Source organism: Zonotrichia leucophrys, chromosome 1, assembly GCF_028769735.1.
Source record: "Zonotrichia leucophrys gambelii isolate GWCS_2022_RI chromosome 1, RI_Zleu_2.0, whole genome shotgun sequence".
In the NCBI taxonomy this organism is placed as follows: Eukaryota; Metazoa; Chordata; class Aves; order Passeriformes; family Passerellidae; genus Zonotrichia; species Zonotrichia leucophrys.
The window spans coordinates 18,951,973-18,971,054 of record NC_088169.1 but is presented as its reverse complement, the minus strand read 5'-3'; the positions used below and the strand labels follow the sequence as shown (position 1 = coordinate 18,971,054).

General features: G+C 37.7%; 1 protein-coding gene across 4 annotated transcripts in view; it reads left to right on the top strand.

The window, feature by feature from the left end:
* The window catches only part of OFD1 (OFD1 centriole and centriolar satellite protein), a 29,594-nt gene extending 10,602 nt beyond the window's left edge, over positions 1 to 18,992 (top strand). For 2 of the 4 annotated variants that reach the window (XM_064708264.1, XM_064708254.1), the window contains exons 9-21: positions 1,941 to 2,014; positions 2,669 to 2,760; positions 2,904 to 3,093; positions 3,742 to 3,872; positions 4,237 to 4,348; positions 5,804 to 6,460; positions 8,668 to 8,803; positions 11,602 to 11,702; positions 15,079 to 15,198; positions 16,277 to 16,428; positions 17,018 to 17,182; positions 17,808 to 17,878; positions 18,796 to 18,936. In XM_064708264.1, coding sequence (XP_064564334.1) covers positions 1,941 to 2,014; positions 2,669 to 2,760; positions 2,904 to 3,093; positions 3,742 to 3,872; positions 4,237 to 4,348; positions 5,804 to 6,460; positions 8,668 to 8,803; positions 11,602 to 11,702; positions 15,079 to 15,198; positions 16,277 to 16,428; positions 17,018 to 17,182; positions 17,808 to 17,878; positions 18,796 to 18,841 — 2,047 coding nt within the window. In that variant the 3' untranslated portion in view covers positions 18,842 to 18,936. Of the gene's footprint in view, positions 1 to 1,940; positions 2,015 to 2,668; positions 2,761 to 2,903; positions 3,094 to 3,741; positions 3,873 to 4,236; positions 4,349 to 5,803; positions 6,461 to 8,667; positions 8,804 to 11,601; positions 11,703 to 15,078; positions 15,199 to 16,276; positions 16,429 to 17,017; positions 17,183 to 17,807; positions 17,879 to 18,795 lie in introns of all 4 variants that reach the window. The other 2 variants (XM_064708234.1, XM_064708244.1) reach the window with 2 other exon arrangements.
* Positions 18,993 to 19,082: the final 90 nt, after the last annotated feature.

The following is a 19,082-nucleotide window of genomic DNA, read 5'->3' as shown; positions in this document are numbered from 1 at the left end:
GATGTTACAGGTTTCTTGGAAAAGGGGTGAGAGACATACTAGTCCATTGTACAGACAGACTGGCTCTTACCTTCACCCCTTCCCAGTTCTGAAGAGGGATTCTGTGATATAGATCTCTCTCTTATTGGTTACCTTCTGTCTGTACCTGGTCTTAAGGAATTGGCAGTCATCTGTGGCTTCTTGTGGGGTTTTGCAGTGGGTATATCCTGACTTTGCTATAGCACTTCCTTGTGGTACCTTGGTCACTTGAAGGGTTCCTTGATACCTCAGTGCAGACAAGAGCTCTTGGATGTCGTGAACCTGTCTCAGTTAGGCTGTTAAAGCAAGCAACTGATGAATCATTACTTTTTATTGCAAGCCAGTGGGCAGTATTACCTGTGTTTTTAGGTCTTTAAATTAAAGAACAAAGATGTTGATAGAAGGCTTTGGTAAAAGTAATCCCTTGGCATTTGATGATTTTGTTAGAGGCCAGTGAAGTGCAACTAATTGACTCACCTTACAGCTAGTTACAAATAGTGGTTGCAAAGTCCTTTCAGTACATGAGGAGAAGCAAAGCATTTAAGGATAAACTACTGCTTTGCTTATTTTATCAACATACAAAATATTTTAAGGCATGCTGCAGGTGCTCAGAAATACAAAATCCATGTCCTTTTGACCCAAATCATTGATGAAAAGTATTAAAGACTGTTTCTTATACAGAAGTAGTGATGCTTGCTAGCAAATCAGTCTTTTCATTTTTGCAGTAAACATTAAATGCCATATTTGGGAGAAGGATCTGAGTGGTCTGGACCATTTGCAGAAATGCAGGAGGATGGATTTGGCTATATCTGAAACCATTTATAATTATGTCCCAGTCATGTAGAATGCTGAGCTTTCTTAGCTCCTCTAAATTCCAGTTCAGTGGAATGGCACTGCTAGATAACTACTGGGCTATGAATGGTGGTGTACCTGGGCAGTGCTCAGAGTCTGGCTGGTGACTGGTGGTGTGCACAGAATCCCTGGGGCCAGTTCTGGGGCCCTTACTGTCCAACACCTTCATCTGGGTATGGGCACAGGGCATCCTCAGCTTTGAACGTGACCCTTAATTAAGAGGAATCATTTCTACAGTGAATGACAGAGTTTCAGTTCAGGCAGATTTTGACAAAGTTGGGAATTGTGCCAGTGCAAATCTTAGGAATTTTAACAAGGAAAATGGTAAAGCTCAGTGCTTGGGGCAGAATAGCCCTGTGAGGTTGTACAAATGGAGAGAATAGTTGACTGAGGAGCTGAAGAGGAGGTGGGTGAGTTACAGTGAATGCCAGGTTGATTATGAGCCAGCAGCATGCTCTGACAAGTAAGGCAAAACAGTATGATGGGTAAGATTAGAAGCAGCAGAGGCAGCAGACTGAGGGAACTTATTGTCCCTTGAAAGGTGCTGGGGAAATCATGCTGGGAATGCCATGCCCAGATTTGGGCTCCCCAGTTCAAAAAATTCATGAAAAAGCTGGAAAGGGCTTGGTAAAGTGTGCCAGGATAGTCCATTTGAGTTGGACTCTCAAGTGTGACCTCTGAGTTCATATGGAAGGGGCTGGAAGTTGTGGCTTGGGAGACTTAGCTTGGACATAAGGAGAAAATCTATAAGGAGAGTAGTGCAGCACTGCTACAGATCATCCAGGGAGATGGTGGATATATGCCCTTTGAGGTTTTCAAGACTTGGCTAGGAAGAGTCACATCTGCCCTGCTGTACAGGTGGCAGTAGTCTGGCTTTTTGAGGAGGTGGTGGAATGAGATGATTGGCAGGGCCCTTTACAACCCTTTTGGTGGCTCTGTGATAGTTAATTTTGTTAATAAATAATTGTGGGATTATAGTTTAATTTGGCGAAGAATGGAGTTAACACAAAATGCCCGTGCCATGTGTGCACACATATCCTTTGGGAGTACATAATCCTTTTTGTTTCTAGATACCAGCTTGAATTAAAAGAAGAACACATAGCCAGAACCAATAAAGTTACTGAAGATGAGAAAAGAAATAAAGGTAACCATCTGTCTGAGATTGATAAAGTAGCTGTTTATCTCTAGAGCTGTCATATACCAAACCACTACTGTTCCTGAGCAGTCCTGATGTTCAGGAACATCAGTATAAGGGACTGATGATGACTGAAGAGCCATCAGAACAGGTGACATTCAGCAACAGTGACATTTCAGCAACTTGTTGCTGTTCAGAATGCAGTGGGAATCATAAACTGCTGCTTTACACCGAGGCTGCAAAGCATTCCTGGTTTTTCAGTGTCCCATTTCCTTTGGAAGTCCTACTGGCTCATTCAGGCTTTAACTGAACGCTGGCACAGTTGCCAGTTTCTACATTTATTGTGCACGAAATGTTTAATTGGAGCTTGTGGAAGAGAGCAGAACAGATAACAGGGTTAGACTTTAAAGTTAGGGATGTGTAAGAAATGATGTATCACAGACATATGAATTTGATTTACTTAATGCATTTATGCATGTGTATACATTTGTATATACAGCATGATTTAGTTAATTTTAAAGGCGTGTATATATGACAGTCTTTTTTATGTCTTAAATTAAATTGAATTTTGGGCTTAGCAGCTTAAAACTGTTTTCTGCTGATACAGTTTTTTACTGTAATACTCTACTAATTTTAATTCAGTGTTTGTAATCCTCCCTGCAGAGAAAGCTATGCTTTTGCAAGAAGAAGCCATTGCTGTTAATTCAAAAAAGGAGGAGCTCAAGCAAGCTATATCACGTGCCAAAGAGCTTGAGGTAATTGTAAATATGAATTTAAAGGATCCTGTATTCTAATTGGTGCAGTTCATGTATGTTACAAATAAAAAAAAAAGTTAAATTAAAATAATTGTTGAGTAGTACAGCAGTTCATAAGCTTCTAAACTGTTCTTTGTCTGCAGCTGGACTTGGAGTCAGTGAAGGCCCAGGTTCTGTTGGTAAATAAACAGAATAATTTGTTGACAGAAAAACTGAAAGAGGTATCAGACTACCCTTTGCTAAAAGAGGAAAAAGTGGAGCTCCAAGTGCAGAATAAACTACTTAGGCAACAGTTGGATGAGACTCGGAGTGAGAACCAGCATCTTCGAGACAGTCAGTGTGAATTATTTAGTTATTTTCTTGTTTATGTTTCTCTACAAGTATTTGTTTAGAATTAAATTTTCATTGGAATGCTTTCTTTGTATTATGTTTGCTAGTAGTCAGCATGAAGCCCATGCTAGTGGTTGAGCAGTCCTTGGCACAAGTTTATTTTCTTTTTTGTGTCTGTATGGGGGAAATCCTGAATTCAGTGGTAGCTGTAATTTGGAAGGATATCCCTTTGACCCTCTTAAAAAAGCAGTGCAATATTTCTAACCATTGCATGAGTATGGTTAATCATGGTAAAAGAACATGGCATTGTTATTGAAGTGCTTGCCTGACTACAGTAATAAATACAAAGTATTTTTAATGTGCATTTTAGGTTACAGGAGAGTAGAGATGTGTGTGCAGTTATTAAGATGAGGATATGTATTTTTCTTCCAGTGTAGGATAGTCTGGGTCTAGTTCTTAAAGGACTACACCAACGAAGATTTTGGTCCTTTGTAAAAGGAAGAAGAAAAATATCCCCAAGTACTTATTCAGACAAAGCCTTGTTATGTTCCTAAAATCAAATCAGCTTTACATGTTCATGGGGTATCATGTAGCAAAGTGCACACTTGTTATTCTTTGTCTGAGTGTCTGGTGTTTCCCTTTTTGGGGTAGAGCTGTCCCAGCCCTCAGCAGAGTACCTGGCCTGCCAAGTGGAGCTGAGGAGAGTGGAGCATTCTACAAAATTGATGCTGGATGAATATGAAAGTCATAAGCATATGTTGGAAAAACAGCTACAAAGTGAGGTAAATTGTTACTTCAAAATTATTTGAATATTTTCTTCTTCCTGTCATCTCTTTCACAATTACCTGTGCAGGCCATTTGGCATGCAGTTACAAGGGTTGTTTGTACTGTGCTTATTTTTATGTATACAACTCTAAAGAAGACAAACTATCACCACACCAAAAAACTACCAAAAAATAAAGCCAACCCAGCATTATCAAGTCTTACTGAGCCACCAAATTGTCAGTGCTGACTTTTAGTAGGATATTAGGTATATATGATCTGACTGGACCTGAAAAACATTTAGAAACCAAGTATTCAGCTAGTTGAGATTATTCTTGTTGTTTGAATTATGATGGGTTTTGTTTTTCTCCTGATTTCCTATAGATTGAGCGTTGTGCCCAGTTAAAGGCCCAGCTGTTAGACTCTGAAGCTACTGTCAGGAAGTTAAATATGCAGGTTGAAGAGCTGAAACTGCAAGTGAAGCAAACACAGGCAGGTTTGTATCTTACATCAGAGCAGTCCTTTATGAAGGAGAAATGAAAGAAGTTCCAGAAGCTTAAAAAGACTGCAGTTGTGTAGAACCAGCACATCACCAGGGAGTAAGTTTTAAAGTTTAAAATCAAAATCTATTTAAAGCCCAGTTTAATAAAGAAGACTCATTTTAACCTTCTTTCAGAAAACAAACCTAGAAGAGGAAGAAAAATACTCCTCCCTGAGCATTTGCATATTTTTATTGTCTGTTTTTCCTCAGTATAAGGCCATTAATGTTTGCTGGTAACATAAACAACATTTTCCAGCAGGCAATTTGTGTTTTAATGTGTTTTGATTCTTGAATGTTCATAATAAAAATAATCAGTTTGAAATTTTATTTTGTACCTCAGAAATTTAGGTCTAACTCTTAAACAGTTTTAGTCAAGTCTAATAACTTTTGCCTAACTTATGCTTAACTTATCTAAGAGCATTAGAAACAGGGGCACTTACATAAAGCAATTCAGTCTGCTGAAGAAATGTTCTTTTAAAGATGCCTGTCTGTCAGTTTGGTTATATCAAGTATTATCAATAAAAGGGTTAGTATGTGTATTTAATGTAAAAATATGTAATTCAATTCTGCAGTGATTATGCATTACATACATGTCTCATAGCTCAGTATATGCAATATTTTGCATTTCATATACTCACTAGACTTACACATACATTTATGGTACACTTATCGGTACCATTTGGAATTGGAAATTTGTTTTATGAAAATAGCAAATATATAGTTTAATTAAATGACTGAAAGCACTGTAGGGACTTTCACTTCACATCAGAGTTAATGAAGTCATTCAAGAATCATTTGTGTAGAATAAAAACAAGGCTGTAAATTTGCTGAAAGATACAGCAGATTGGTTTTTTGGGCTTGTTGAAGCATGGAAGTGTATGGAAGCTGACTGCCCCAAAACATTCAGTTTAACTGACAATTTTAGAGTACTTTTAATGAAAAAAAAACCCAAACAAAAAAAACCATTTTCTATGTCCTGTGTTGTTTTTCTCCAAAATTACTTTTTGATTTAAATAAAGGGAAACTGATAAGACTTGTGGCATGCCCTGTGTTCCTTAGACTTTACCAGCATGATAAGATCTAACGTGTCCAAAGTGGTAATGTTTTCATGTTTGTTTATTTACTTAAACATAACTATGTACTCTACAATGTTATTTTTTAAATTAATGGTGGTTTTACATCGAGGAATTATATATTTTAAGAATAGCAGTAATTTGCAGCTTTGAAGCTGCATTAAAAATCCATTAAATCAATTTCAATTAAACCATTAAATTCTCAAAATATAAGCCAATTGCGTGGTAGAATAATTTTGATCAAATTGGAGTTTAAATGCCATGTTTTACTATTTTTGCTTTGCTCTGGGTCTCCCTCCCTGCTTTAGTGTCACTTATTGCTCTTGCTGCCATTTAGCTCTGGAGAATGAGGTGTATCGGAACCCAAAGCCGTCGCTCGTCGACCGCTCCGTCCTCGACTTCCTGGGAGACAGGACGGGAGACAGGCTGGTGCCCCACGACATTTACGTGGATGGTGCATTCCCGAGGAAGCCACTCCTGCCCAATGTGGGGATGGCCAGCACCGTGCCAGGGCCTGGCTGTCACCTGCAGCTGCCCAGGCCCGATGTGGGGATGGCCAGCGCCGTGCCAGGGCCCCGCGGCGCCTCCCCGGACTCTGACCTGGAGTGCATCGCGCAGGCCCGCGCCAGGGTGAAGGAGCTGGAGAAGGAGGCCGAGTTCTTGGAGGAAGCCTACAGGAGTTACCAGCACAGAGTCATGCTGAGTGCAGCTGCCAGCAGAACACCAAGCAAGATGCAGCCTCCTTTAATTCTGCAGTGTCCTCTTGGTAGCAACCCTTTGACTGCCCAGCAGGAACTGCTAGAGCATAATCCCAGCTGCCCACATTCCCCCCTGGGCAGTCCTAGAGGTGAGGAGCACATCAAAAGAACTGGGCAGGTCGATATCTATGAAACTTCCTTCACGCCACCACGAAGAGGAGCATCTTCCAGGCGCCTTTCTTCCACTCCCATTTCCAAACCAAAGAAAGACCTCAGTAACAAGAAAATTCCAGATGGTAAGTCTCAATTGTTAATGGGGTGCAGTAATGGATTTTGCTTACTGTTCCTCTTGTGCTCTGGGAACAGAAAGATTTAGCAGCGTTAGTCATGGACTCGTTATTTGCTAAGATGCAGATGTGGTTTTGCAGGAGACAGGATATACCAGCTGCTTGGAGTATTGCTTCTTCCTGGAAACAAGCACTGGAGAAGCATGTTTATAGTCCCTCAACATACTCTAGGGAGCTTTCAAGAGAAGACTACACCATATATATCCCTACAGGTGTAACTTCATGATATGCAGAGTTTAATTCAAAACTTGCTATTAAGTATAACTTTGAATGTTAATTGTAGTTTCTTAACCCTCCTATACTTCTAACCTTTCATTTAACTGTTGTAGTTAAAGTGTGTGGCAGAAGATGTCTTTGGCTTCTCTTAAATTGAGCTTTCCAGTCTGAAAGGTCCACATTTCCTTTTGTTTGTTCTTTTTGTGTGACATCTTTATAAAATACTTCTTAGCAATTGTAAGGAGGAAGGATCTAGTTTTGAAAAATTTTCATTTGCTATTAATGTCACAGTTTCTAATAATTGCTTAGTTTTTTTTTTTTTTTAATGATAGTATTTAGAAAAGCAAGCAAAACAGAAACAAAATGCAAAAACCAATCTGTTGTTTTAAATCTGCAGTACATCTGCTTCTTGAGTGACACAATTATTTTCACCCTGGCTCAAAGTGGATTTAATACAATTAAAAAAAGAGACAGTAACAAAAAAAATATAATGATCAGCTGCTCCATGAAGGAAGGTTAAATACAAGGGCAGCTTAGTTTGAAAGAAGGATGGCTGTGGGAAATCTGGAAAACAATGAGCGATGTGAGGAAGGTGAAAAGGGATCAACTGAGTACTGTTTCACAGACCCCAGAATCCCCTGACATTGAAAGGAAATAGAATTAAACACTTTTTCGTACCACGAGTAAATTGTGTAATTCACTGCTTCTGTGAGAACAAGCACAGATGCAGGAATGCAACTTCTCTGTCAGGATGATCCAAAAAAGTATTGCTTGGAGAAAGGTTGGGATGGGTGTTGCCAGCAGTAAGATACAAGTATTCTCCTTTTTCAATTTTAGTTTAGTTTTCCTTGGTAGTGGGCACTGTTAGAAACAGGTTACAAACACTGATTGATTGTGGCTGTCCCTGTGTTTCTGCATGTAGGGTATCATACTCTTAGATGTTACTAAAAACATTTTGAGACTTCAACTTCCAAAGCAATTTTCCATGTTGTAAGTTCTCTCTGTCAGCTTCTATATAAAATACCCACAGAGTATTTGTTTAGCATTGCACACAGACAAAATCTTTCATAACACTAGAGTTTTGTTGAAAAATTATGAAATGTTAAAACTATAGTTGTGTGCATGACATGAACAATCTGTCCTGTCTTTGTACTTTTCAGAAGCTAGTTACAGGATGGTAGATCTCTTTTTTTTCCATTGGATCTGTTCTTTGCTTAATGCACAAAACTGACTGGTCTGGAGAGGGGTAAGAATTGAATAACAAAGGAGTGCATTGCCTGACTCAGGAGTTACTGAAATGGAGTGGTGTGGAGTGTAGGAAACCAGGCTGAAGCTGGGTGAGAGGATATTAAGGTTCAATGCTGTTAGTGGGATTTGTCAGCTCCCACTTAGATTGCTTCCCCACTGAGATGTCACTTCTCCCTCATGAGTCTTCTGAGGAGTGCTTTTATAGTGGTGTATATGTATTCTTTCCTGCTAAAGATGGATGAAGCACCAGGTGTGGTTTTGCTAGAAAACTCTTAAGTCATTCTGGAAGCTTCTGTGGAGCTTTTTGGTGCTGTTGGAAATACCAGTCTGAACAATTCAGGGTAAATTTAAAGAGGTAGAAGATACCATGCATGTGAGTCTGAGATTTGTGTTTCCTTTAACTGAGGTTCAGTGCTGCTCAGTTGTCAGCACCTGTCTCTGAAGAATGAAAGCAAGAAGTATGTTCTCCTCTAAAATACTTGCAGTTGCAGATCCAACAGCTGTTCTACTGCATATTCTGCAAGTAGAAGGATTATGCAGTTTTTTATTTTCCTTTAAACTAGCTCATCCATTTGACTGTTTTCCTTCCTAGGTCCGTGCACATTGAACCAATAATGCATGTGTTGTACAACCTTGTCTGAGAAATAGTAGCACAATTAGCTAATACAAATTGTGGAATTTTTATTCTGCAGAGAGCATCAAGAGCTCATCCTTTACCTCTTCGCAGCAGAGTGTTGACCAGGTTCTTTCTCCTATTTCAAAGCGATGTTTGCTTTCATCTTCTGAGTCTGTTCCTTCCTTGCCATCCAGTCATGGCCAGAAAATCAGGTAACATTGTTTACAAAGCAACATTTTAACCTGCTTTTTAAAGAAACATTTATCTAATTGCTCTCAGTGGTAGCTGCTTTTGCAAATCGAGCAAGCCATTGATTTTATAAGTGAAAACTTTTCTAAAGATGAATAAGGATTTCCATTTTAAATATCATGCCTCAAGTGGAACCTAGTTATAAAAAAACTGAAACACTTCGCTCTGAGCAAAGCCATGTCTCTTTATTGTCTCTAGTTTTCACATCTGTGACCTGACTGATGAGCTTTTGCTAATTGAAGCATTTGAATTTCTGCTTCCTGTTAGAGAATTTAAATCAAGGCAATTCTACATTCTCATTTCATTCATTAACAAGCTGTAATGCTGAATTTATTACTTTTTTTCTCTCTCTGAAGAGCTTGTTCACGTGCCTGTTTTCAAAGTAGGATTTTCTAGTCTCCTTTGCATATGGGAATGGGATGGGTACTACAACTTTTTTTCTTTTCTTTTTTTTTTTTTTTTAAGATCTTTTTAAGGTAAATGAATAACTTGACAAAATTAGGCTGCATTAAAATGGCTTCTCTTCAGTCTCTGTATCTCCTATTTCCATGTCTGGAGTTCTTCTGTTCTTAATGGCCAGTGTTGCCTCCACTCTCCAAACCTAAGAAATGTGAATATGTATCTTCAGAAGCAGCTCTAGGATTTTTAAAATATTTTTTTCCTCAGAAGAGACAGCTGAATTGTCCTGAACCTGCTAGCCATCATTCCTGATTTGGTGGCTGAAGAAAGACAGCTTGTGCTGGGGCAGCTCTAGCAGGCATTTGTAGGCTTTTCTTATTTTCTTTTATCAGCACCTCAACATACATTTAATGCAGAGAGGGTTTCTTATCTGGTTATTTTGGAAGAGCTTCTATGTTTTTTGTTTGCAAAATGAGCTGTTGGGATATTTAGGGACTGTGAGGTCAGTTTCCTTTAAGTATTCCCTTGAGGCTGTGTCTCCTTTCCCTACCCATTCACATTTTCTGTGTTATACCTCAGATTTCTTGTACTTCTCTGACAGACCTTAAAAAGTGGAGGTTGAATGTTAACGTGCGTGTTAAGGTGATAGGGGAAAGTGCTCTAATCCTGTGAGGGACTGCACTTTGAAGGATTTTGCAGACTCCATCCTGCTTGGAGAGTGAACAGTATGAGCAAGTTGTGTTGCAGAGGACAGACCTGGGTCTGGGAAGGCAGCTATAGTTTGTTTCTTGGGTTTCTTATGACAAAGCAAGGGTATAAGGTCCCAGTAATTGTCTTGAACTTGCTGCTTTCCCAAGACTTTCTCAAAGGAAAAACATTCTTTTGTTGCGTATTTTCTCATTTCGTGTGCCTCGGACTGTTTTCTGTTACATGAAATATTTAAGAAATGCATGTGTGGGCTTTTCCAGTTATTTACTCTTATTATTAGGCAAATGCCACATCACTGATGTGTACTGTGGGATTAGTTTATGACCTGTAGATTTGTAGTGGCAATGGGAAGTTCTTTGAAAAGGCAAGAGAAGCGAATATGATGCTGTAACATCCGTGGCAAGCTGTTAGAAGTCAGAGCTCAGTCAGTGGGGAAGAACAATTGCTTCTGCAACTACAGGAGCTCCTTGTTTATTTATGCTACAAGATATGAGTGGTATGAAGGAAACCAGTAAACACAGACAGGAAGACTAAGTGATAAGGCAGATTATTACCTAATTTTTCATTTGTTTGTTTGTTTAGGCCTGAAGGAACCAGTTGAGGGTTGTTGCTGAGGCAGTGGGTTTTCTCTGTCATTCTAGCAGTGTTGCAGGACATAGTATTGAAGAAAGTGACATGCATGTCCTTGAACTTCACACCCTTGAGAATTATTTAGCACTTAACCCTTTCTGTGAAGGAAAGACTCAAAACATGAAATAGATTTCCAAAACTTGAAATTTCATTTACTCTGTCCTGTTTAATTTACAGGGTGTTTTTCCCCACTGACATCACTGAAGTATCCTTTTAGCAATGCAGATTTATTTGTCTATACCCAGATTCACTTTTTGCTTATGAACAAATCTCATTGTTGGGGGTATGTTTGGTATTGTTTGTATTGTTTGTTCTCCACTTTTGTCCCATGGAAGACCTGTATTCCTTAGAAATTGTGAGCACAAACAGGCTGTGATGAAGGGCACCAGCTGGTGTGAAGTAAGCTCCTTTATGAAGTGCTGATGCTGAATTTCATTAGTGACCTGCACTCCTTTTGCTCTTCTGGTTCTGGTCAGAGTTTAGTAGCTGGGTCACGTGGGACACATTGTTCTTTCACATTGTCTTTGTGATGAGATAAACGGGGATTTAGAATGAGGGCACTAACCCCATTTTGGTAGAACCCAGATTTTCACCCCTGCATCTCTTGTTTTGCCAGACATCTAATCCTTATACATTTCCAACACATCTGTTAAGATGACATCAAAATGGGAATTAAGCTCACAAGTATCACAAAGCTTAAAAAGGCAAATTTCTTAATTTCAGTTGACTGTCACTATTCATTGTATTTCTCCTTTTTTACATTTTTTCTTACTCTTTTTATTTTGTTTTAATGTAATAAAATTATGTCATGGAAAGACCTTGGGAAAAGACTGAAGGGGAATGCAGTGGACTTTTGGTAAAAGTTAGAGAACTGGATTGAAATACCATAAATTTGAGTCAGAAAGTTTCATGGATTTGGTTTAGACTGTTGCTTAGCATGTGAGTGAATTTCAGATGGCTGTTTGCTTAGAAGTTCAGCATTTATATTTATTAATTTATTTATATTCTTCCTTATTTTTTTCAGACTTCAGAGTCAACAAACAGATAAACAAGATCTCAGTGATATTCACAAACCAGAGAAACTAAGGTATGAGGATCTTGAAGAGCACATTTCTACTCTTGAAGGTAAGTTTTGGTGCATTTCAGAGAGTTTGTTTAACAGTATAGGATAACTGTCTTCATAGTTTTAAGACTCTAGTTGGAGAGAAAAATTTCTGATTGATTTTGGAATTAGGGAAAATCAATGTCTCAGATGATGGGGTATTAAATTTCTTCATTCTTGCATCTTTAGGTAAATGTATATAGTAATAAGCAGACATTAAATTGAGTTGGTTCTGAAATTTGTAACATAAATTTGTTCAGAAATCTTGCATAACCTTGATCTGATTAATGCTGTTGGTCTGATGGTTGCTTTGGAATGTTCTAAAATGGTGTAAAATTTTTTTTTAAACAGGAAAGTGTACTTTCCTGTATTATGTGAACTAAATAGGGCTTTTATTATATCTGTTGCATAAATTAGAACCAGGTTATAAGTCTAAAGATAGATTTCTGTAGTTATTGCATGCACTCTTGATTCTTCCTTCAGTAACTGAGGCTTAAATAGTAGTGTGAATTAGAAGTTCCTTTAGTTTGCATGTAAATGTGGGAAGAACTCTTGCAGTTAATCAAAGGAACTCTTATGCAGGTAATCAGCATCTCTGAGTAGTTTTGCAACATGTGGTTCAGTTACTGAAACCTGAATTTTGTCCCTTTTTTTTTCTCTGAGGTCAGTATTCCATTTAATTGCATTTCTTCTCTCTGTTGATTGCAGGCTATAAAATGTTTTCTTCTCTGTGTATGCTGCAGGGTCAGTTTTCAGAAATCTTTGATGTAAGTAAGGTAGTGTAGACAGAAGAGTGTAATCACACTTGGTGTCCTTTATAGCCATTTGTGTATGGAGTGAGAAATAGAAGCAGGTACAGGCCTTACTTAGAGTGACATCCTAGTGTTGAACCTTAGCAGCCTTATCTCCCATGAAACTGTGGGTTTAAAGTAAATGAAGTTGTCAATGAGGAAGATGTGAACAGCCAGGTAACCCTTCCTATTTGCAGATTTCATGAGGTCTGTAAAGTTCTGAGGCTTGGTGGACATGTGGCATTGTGTGGTGTCACTAAACTCATGGGTGGTGAAGAGATTGTGGTTGTTGATGGGAGAGTTTGGGGTATTTTCATTGAAACCAGTGATTCTGTCTGGTGGGAATGTTTTCAGACTGGTTTATTCATTTGGCTGTGGTTAGATCATATGGAAAATGGAGTGGAGCCCTTGCTCACTCTCCTGTCCCTATGGAATATGGCTTTCAGTATTTTAAAAGCAAGCAACCAAAAAAGATGTTTGTTTAAATAGCAGATGTGATAACTGGCAGAAGATAATGCCTCATCTGTGCATTTCTGTGAAGCTTTACGCATTACTCAGCTGGTTTGATTTCTCTCATTTATTTCTTTTATAAGCTTTAAATGCATTATTTGAATACGAACCAAGCCTGTAGCCACTAATGGTTTCTACTCATCTCACATTTTAAATAGACTTATATTTATTTGTTAAATTTTGTATGGGAGACTTTTGGGAATACATTACATATTTCATTTTTATTTTATTACATATGACAACAGACTGGCATTTTCTTGGCAATTAGGGCAGAGTGGATGCTGTGCCCAGGTAAGGTGCTAATGAATCATTTGCTGATGTGTGGTGGTCAGTCTGTAAGAATTCACATATGCTGATGATTTCTCAATGAGCAGTACTTTAGTTGGGTGAGCCTGCATCAAGAGACAATCTCAGTATGTAGGAGGAAATCACACTGGCTGAAAAGGAAAGGAGGTGGCTCAGGAGAAATTGCAGGGAGAGGCGGGTAAGAAAGTAAAATCTAAGAAGTAAATACAGAAAAAGATACAGTGAAGGATGAAGTTGAAATAGTAACAGTAACAGTAAAAAAAAATCAGTGACTTAAAGGAGATATCAGAAAATAAGGAAATCTTTTAGTCCTACTGTGAGTGAGTTCTAGAAAGAAAAGATCAGCAGATTATTTTGGCAGCAACTGTTTCTGGGTGCTGTGCTTAAGGGAATAATGCATCTCTTGCTGTCTACCCTTAAAAAGGGAGTGGAAGTGTACAGAGTTACCTTTTTTTCCTTTGCAGAGTAGTTAATTTAACATGTTTTTTACTATTAATGGTTCTGGTTTGGGTTTCTTTGTTTGTTTATGTTGTTAGCAGTCATTTTGAAGTTAGAAGTATTATTTAACTAGGACAAGTTTATGAAAGGATTTTTTAAAATTTAAATACACCTGATGCTTATTGGTGCCTCATATGGAAATAATGTTGTTGTTGATAGCTTTATAATTAAGAGAGAGCAGCAAAACAGAATAGATTTTCTTTTGAGTGTGATAGCCCATTATTTTGGTCTTGCAAAACACCTCATATATAGAATTTGTTTTCCTAGGTGAAGCAGGTAGGAATTCCTCTTGCTTTGGTAAGAAACTGAAAACATTCTCCCAACTTAGAATGACAGCTTGACAGAAATTTTTTTGAAACCATAAATTTCATCTGTAGTTCCTTTAAAAGAGTTTTAAATTAAAGAAATTTAAACCATTCAGAGAGAGAGAGGATGATCAGTTTGGTTGACTTGGGTTTTTTCATGTAAAATATTTCAGTTTTATTATTATGTGAAAAAGAAAAAAGTTTGAGACATTGCTAGTATATGAAGGATGAAAATTTATGTTTTCTAAAGCTTTACCCAAAACCTAGAGATATATAGAGTATCTGTGCTATGCTACACCAAGTGCTTGGGAGAATAGTCCTGTGTATTTCAGGCTGGCTATCTAGAGGTAATGGCCACATCTTGTTTTAGCTCTTTTTTTCTGTCTCCCATCAAGTGAGGTAACAGCAGTCTGCGTATTTGCAAATCAGTAATTTAAAAGCAGTTCAGTATCACAGCAATGATCAAAGAGGAAGGACAGTAATTGTGGTTTTGTGAATTGAGAGCCAGCCTTGCTCAGGGAAAAGATAGTATAATGTAGAATATCTGAGTTAGCAGCATCCATCCTGTGCACTGAAGAAGGCAAAGACCTCATTAAAGAGTGTGTGACCAGATAGTTAAAGATTATTTTTATATGCATAAAAACTATGAGCTGAACTTGGATATTCAATTTTTCTGTTACTTGTATCTTGATTTTGTTAAGAAATGAAAACATCTTGGGTTTCTGTTGTATATTTCTACAGTTTTGGCTTTATAAACAAATGTGTTCCAATAGCTAATTTCAAAACTAACAATCCTGTAATTAAGGAAGCAAGTACAGCCTATGATAATTCTTAATTCTGAGGGAGATGATCAAGTTGAAGGGAAAATGCTCAATTAGTGCTGATATTTTCGTGTTCTAATTTAGCCATTCCCACACTCTCTGTCCATTGCTGTGCTCCACTTTTGCAATTACAAAATAAAGGAGCCATTGTTCACATTTCTTCTCCAGATCAGGGGGACATACCAGAGGAGTGTGAAAGTGATGTCTTGCATCCATCTGGGGACATTGTGGATGGAAACTGTGTCACAGCCCCTGTGCCAGCAGCAGCCACTTCACTGCAGGACTTGAGTGAGTTCTCAGCTCAGACACAAAAGAAAGTACCCTTTTTAAAATGTCAAATGTGTAACACAGAAAGACAAATATTTAAGAGTCTGTAGGTATGTAGGCTGGTGTGGTTGAAAAATTTTTCAGAAAGTGCCATTTCTGTAATAAGGAGAAAGGAGTGTTTTCCTTTGCTTTTTTGTATGAAGATGACTTTTTTCATCCTGGATTTAGTTAAATTTGCTTTTAATTAAAACATTCTTGCCACCCATCCCACCTGCCCATCCAGCCTCTTGTGAGATTATTTATTTTTTCATTAGGGTAATTATTAAATATAATTTCAGCTCTTGATAGGAATGAGACATTAAATGTTTTGAAGAATTTTATGTACTGCTTGTCTGGATTTTAAAAAATTTATTCTTGACTCTGTTGGTGAACTTTATTATCACAATGCAGTTTTAATTCTTTGACTAGATGAGAATAATATCTCATATATAGTCAGCATATGCTGCTTTTCTAACTGTTCTAGATGCAAACATTATGATTCTTTTTATTTTAGAGAAGGATTTTCTAGCTTCACATGATTCCCAGTCCTTAGTTTGCCCATCTCATTGCCAATGCTGTTATTTGTACACAACTTTTTAAATATATTGGCCATACCAGTGTCCTGCAATAATTTTCCAAGGGGTTTTAAATACTTTGCTTTATAAATATAAAGAATTGTATCCAACTACATTGCAGAGGGGGAAGGAATACAGTAACATGGACTTTGGGATAATAAAGGTTTGGCTTTATTTGCTTTAATAAGAATAGCCATGAAAGGAATGAGAAGTGCACAGATCTGTCAAATCTCTGGCCTGTACTTTGGCTCTACTCTTTAACTCTTGGTGAGTCATTTATCAGACTAGGAAATGTTTGGAGGTGGGAAAACACATTAGCCCATACCCAAGAGTAAGTTCAGTGTATGTACAAACAGTATATGCAGTTGTTTTTCATTTCATTTCCTGTTAACATTATACAGGAACCTGGTACTGATTTATATGCTCTTGTACTGATTACTGAACTACATAAATCAAATTACAGATGTTGAAATAATTTTTCACAGCAGTGCTGGATCAAAGGCAGATTGAAGAACAGAACGGAGAAGTTGAGCAAAACTTAGAAGAAGAAAGGAAAGCAGGAGAAGAAAGGAAAGAGAAAGAACAACAGGAAGCTTTGGAAAACGAGCAAAAAGACGTGGAGAAGCTTAACGAAGAGGTGGTAATTTAATTTCTGACAGTGATACAGCCTTGTAGTGGCTTGCATTTTAGGGTTGTTATGTTACTTGGTTAAAAGTAGATTTTTATTTCATAAAGTGAATGTAGTAGAGGCTAAGTTATTTTATGTACTTTTGTGATTAACCAGTCTCACTAGAGTGTCTCCTTATGCCAAATGACTTTTTCACTGGAAACAGATGCCTTTCCTTCCCCGCCTCATGTAACTGGAAGCTACAATTTAATGGCCACTGTCACCATGCTGTTGGAACAAGCTGAACATTTGCTGTCTCTGTGGTGTGGCCACTGCAGGTGGGGACACCACCACAATATGTTCATGTCCATCTGTCAGGACTTCCAGGACTTCTGCTTCCCTCTGGGAAGCAGAGGGTATAAGGAGATCTTGAGTTTGCTTAAATCCCTTTGAGCTTAAACACTTAGTGCTTAGTGTTCTGGATTTTTAGGTCCTGTTTAATACTGCTTAGACTGGTGTGTTTTACTGAGTTTAAGGGGAAATTCTGCATGTATTGCAGGTAGTAAGGTAGAAATGTATTTTTCTAATCAGTATTTATTTTTATTTTTGTGTCTTAAAGTATATCCAAGACTCAGTGAAAACAGATGAAGAAATAGAAGAGGGAGTAAAATCTGACCATGCTAGCACTGCTGCTGAAAATAATGTAAAGGATCCTCCTTCCAATCCATTAGAAAAATACATGAGAATAATTCAGCAGAGCAGAGAGCAGGAACTGGCAAACAAGGTGATTATTCTCAAAACACGGTCCCAAAAATATTATTGACCAAATTTGTGTCTTGCTAGGCATGCTTAGAATGAAAATTTAATTTTTTCTTCACTTATAAACTTTATGTAGCAATCTGCAGAGCAGAGTGTTTGGATTTGTATTGGAAAAGTGTGATGATCCAAAAGAAAAAACACAGAAAACTTTGTTCTGTAAGGGTTACTGGTGTCCTCTGGGTGGGGGATTTGTTAGCTTGGTTTTTAATGTTCTAGGACAATATTTTAAAGTCCTCAATTTTTAGCTTGAACTGTGTTTAAATACAGTTTGAAGCTACACATGTCAGGTTGTGTTCCTCTAACACAACAGAATTTATTCTGGCAAAATGGAAATTCAGACTGTTAAGGAAGAGGTATGGGTGGACATGACTTCAGTGAAGGAATGCAGGATGCTTTTGTTCAGCCATGATCCCAGTCTAAATTTCCTAAGTGTTACTATTCTAGATCCAGTGTGGCATTTGTAGAAATAGGGCTGGTCCTTTGGAATATTTTTATTTTCAGTTATGAGCCTTAAAAATGTAGATACTATTATTAGATCACTTTGACATTACAACTGGTTAGAGAAAGTGTATTTTCCTCTTGGTTACCAGGATTCAAAAAAAGAAGAAATAAGAGAAGGGTCACCCTCAGAAGGACTTCTATCTACTGAAAATGATGACAGGTAAGGTTCATGTATTAATCACTTCTAGTACTCCATATTAACAAATAATAATAATATAACTAATATATAGTTTTAATAGATTTAGTATTAATTATGTTAAGAAACATCTGCCTCCTTAGAAACCCAAATAAATTATTAATCAAAAGCAATTGTGTCAGAAAAATTGAAGATCCTTCCAATTCTTGTACATGCAAGTTAAGCACTGTATGTAGCTCACATCTGAGAGCTGCACTTTATGATCTGTTTCAGTAGTTGTGGCACTCACAACTTTTTCACAGAGAGCTGGAGTTTGAGGGATTGTTCTTGGGTGACGACACCCTGGGTAAGGGTTTGTCTGTGCTGCACCTCACCATAGTCTGTTCCTAGCTTTGATTCCTCAGTAGCATTGTGGACTTTTAAGATGCTTCATTTAGAGATTTTGTCTGCCTGCACTGAGTCACAACAACCCAGGCATTTCCTCTGGTTTTCTCTAGGCATTGATAAATACAGTTTAGTTACTTGTGAGAGAAAAACCAAACAATCCTCCTCCAAATCTTTCAGTAGAATTGAAAATAAGCAAAAAATAAATATGGAGCAATTAGGAAAAAAAACCATAAAGGTTTACTATAACCATAGTAATGATTCAATATTGTCTGTGCTGTTAAGCATAACAGACCCTACCCTGCTGCTCCTGAATTGCACCGGTTGTGTTGTTTTCACTTGGTGAGCACTACAGAAGTTCATTTTCCTTTAGAGGTGATGCCTTTCAGTTAATGAAGGCCCAAATCCTCCTGATTTAGGGTTGGTTTTATTGCCAGGAGGTCACTGAAACAGCAAAGGCAGTCTCTTAATACTCATTTTAAAACAGAACTTAAGATTTAAGATAAACTACATTAACTCATACCACTTTGTTTTCCTCCCTCCTATAATCAATATAGTCTTGCAGACATTTCTCATGGAGACGTGGATGAAAGCTTCTGGTGAACAATAACTACTGATTTTTTAATTTTTATTATTATTATTATTATGAGAAAGATATTTTTAAGTTGTTTTGTGCCTTTAATAAATGTTAGGGCACCAACACTGCAGGCTGTGTAATTATAAATTAATAAAGCTGATTTTGATCTGTTTCATCACTTCAGTCATTCATTTCAAACAGGGAGTCCTGGTGTGTTACTAATCCAAGAGGAAGCCCTTGGGTAGGGTGAGAGAAAGAACAAAGCAG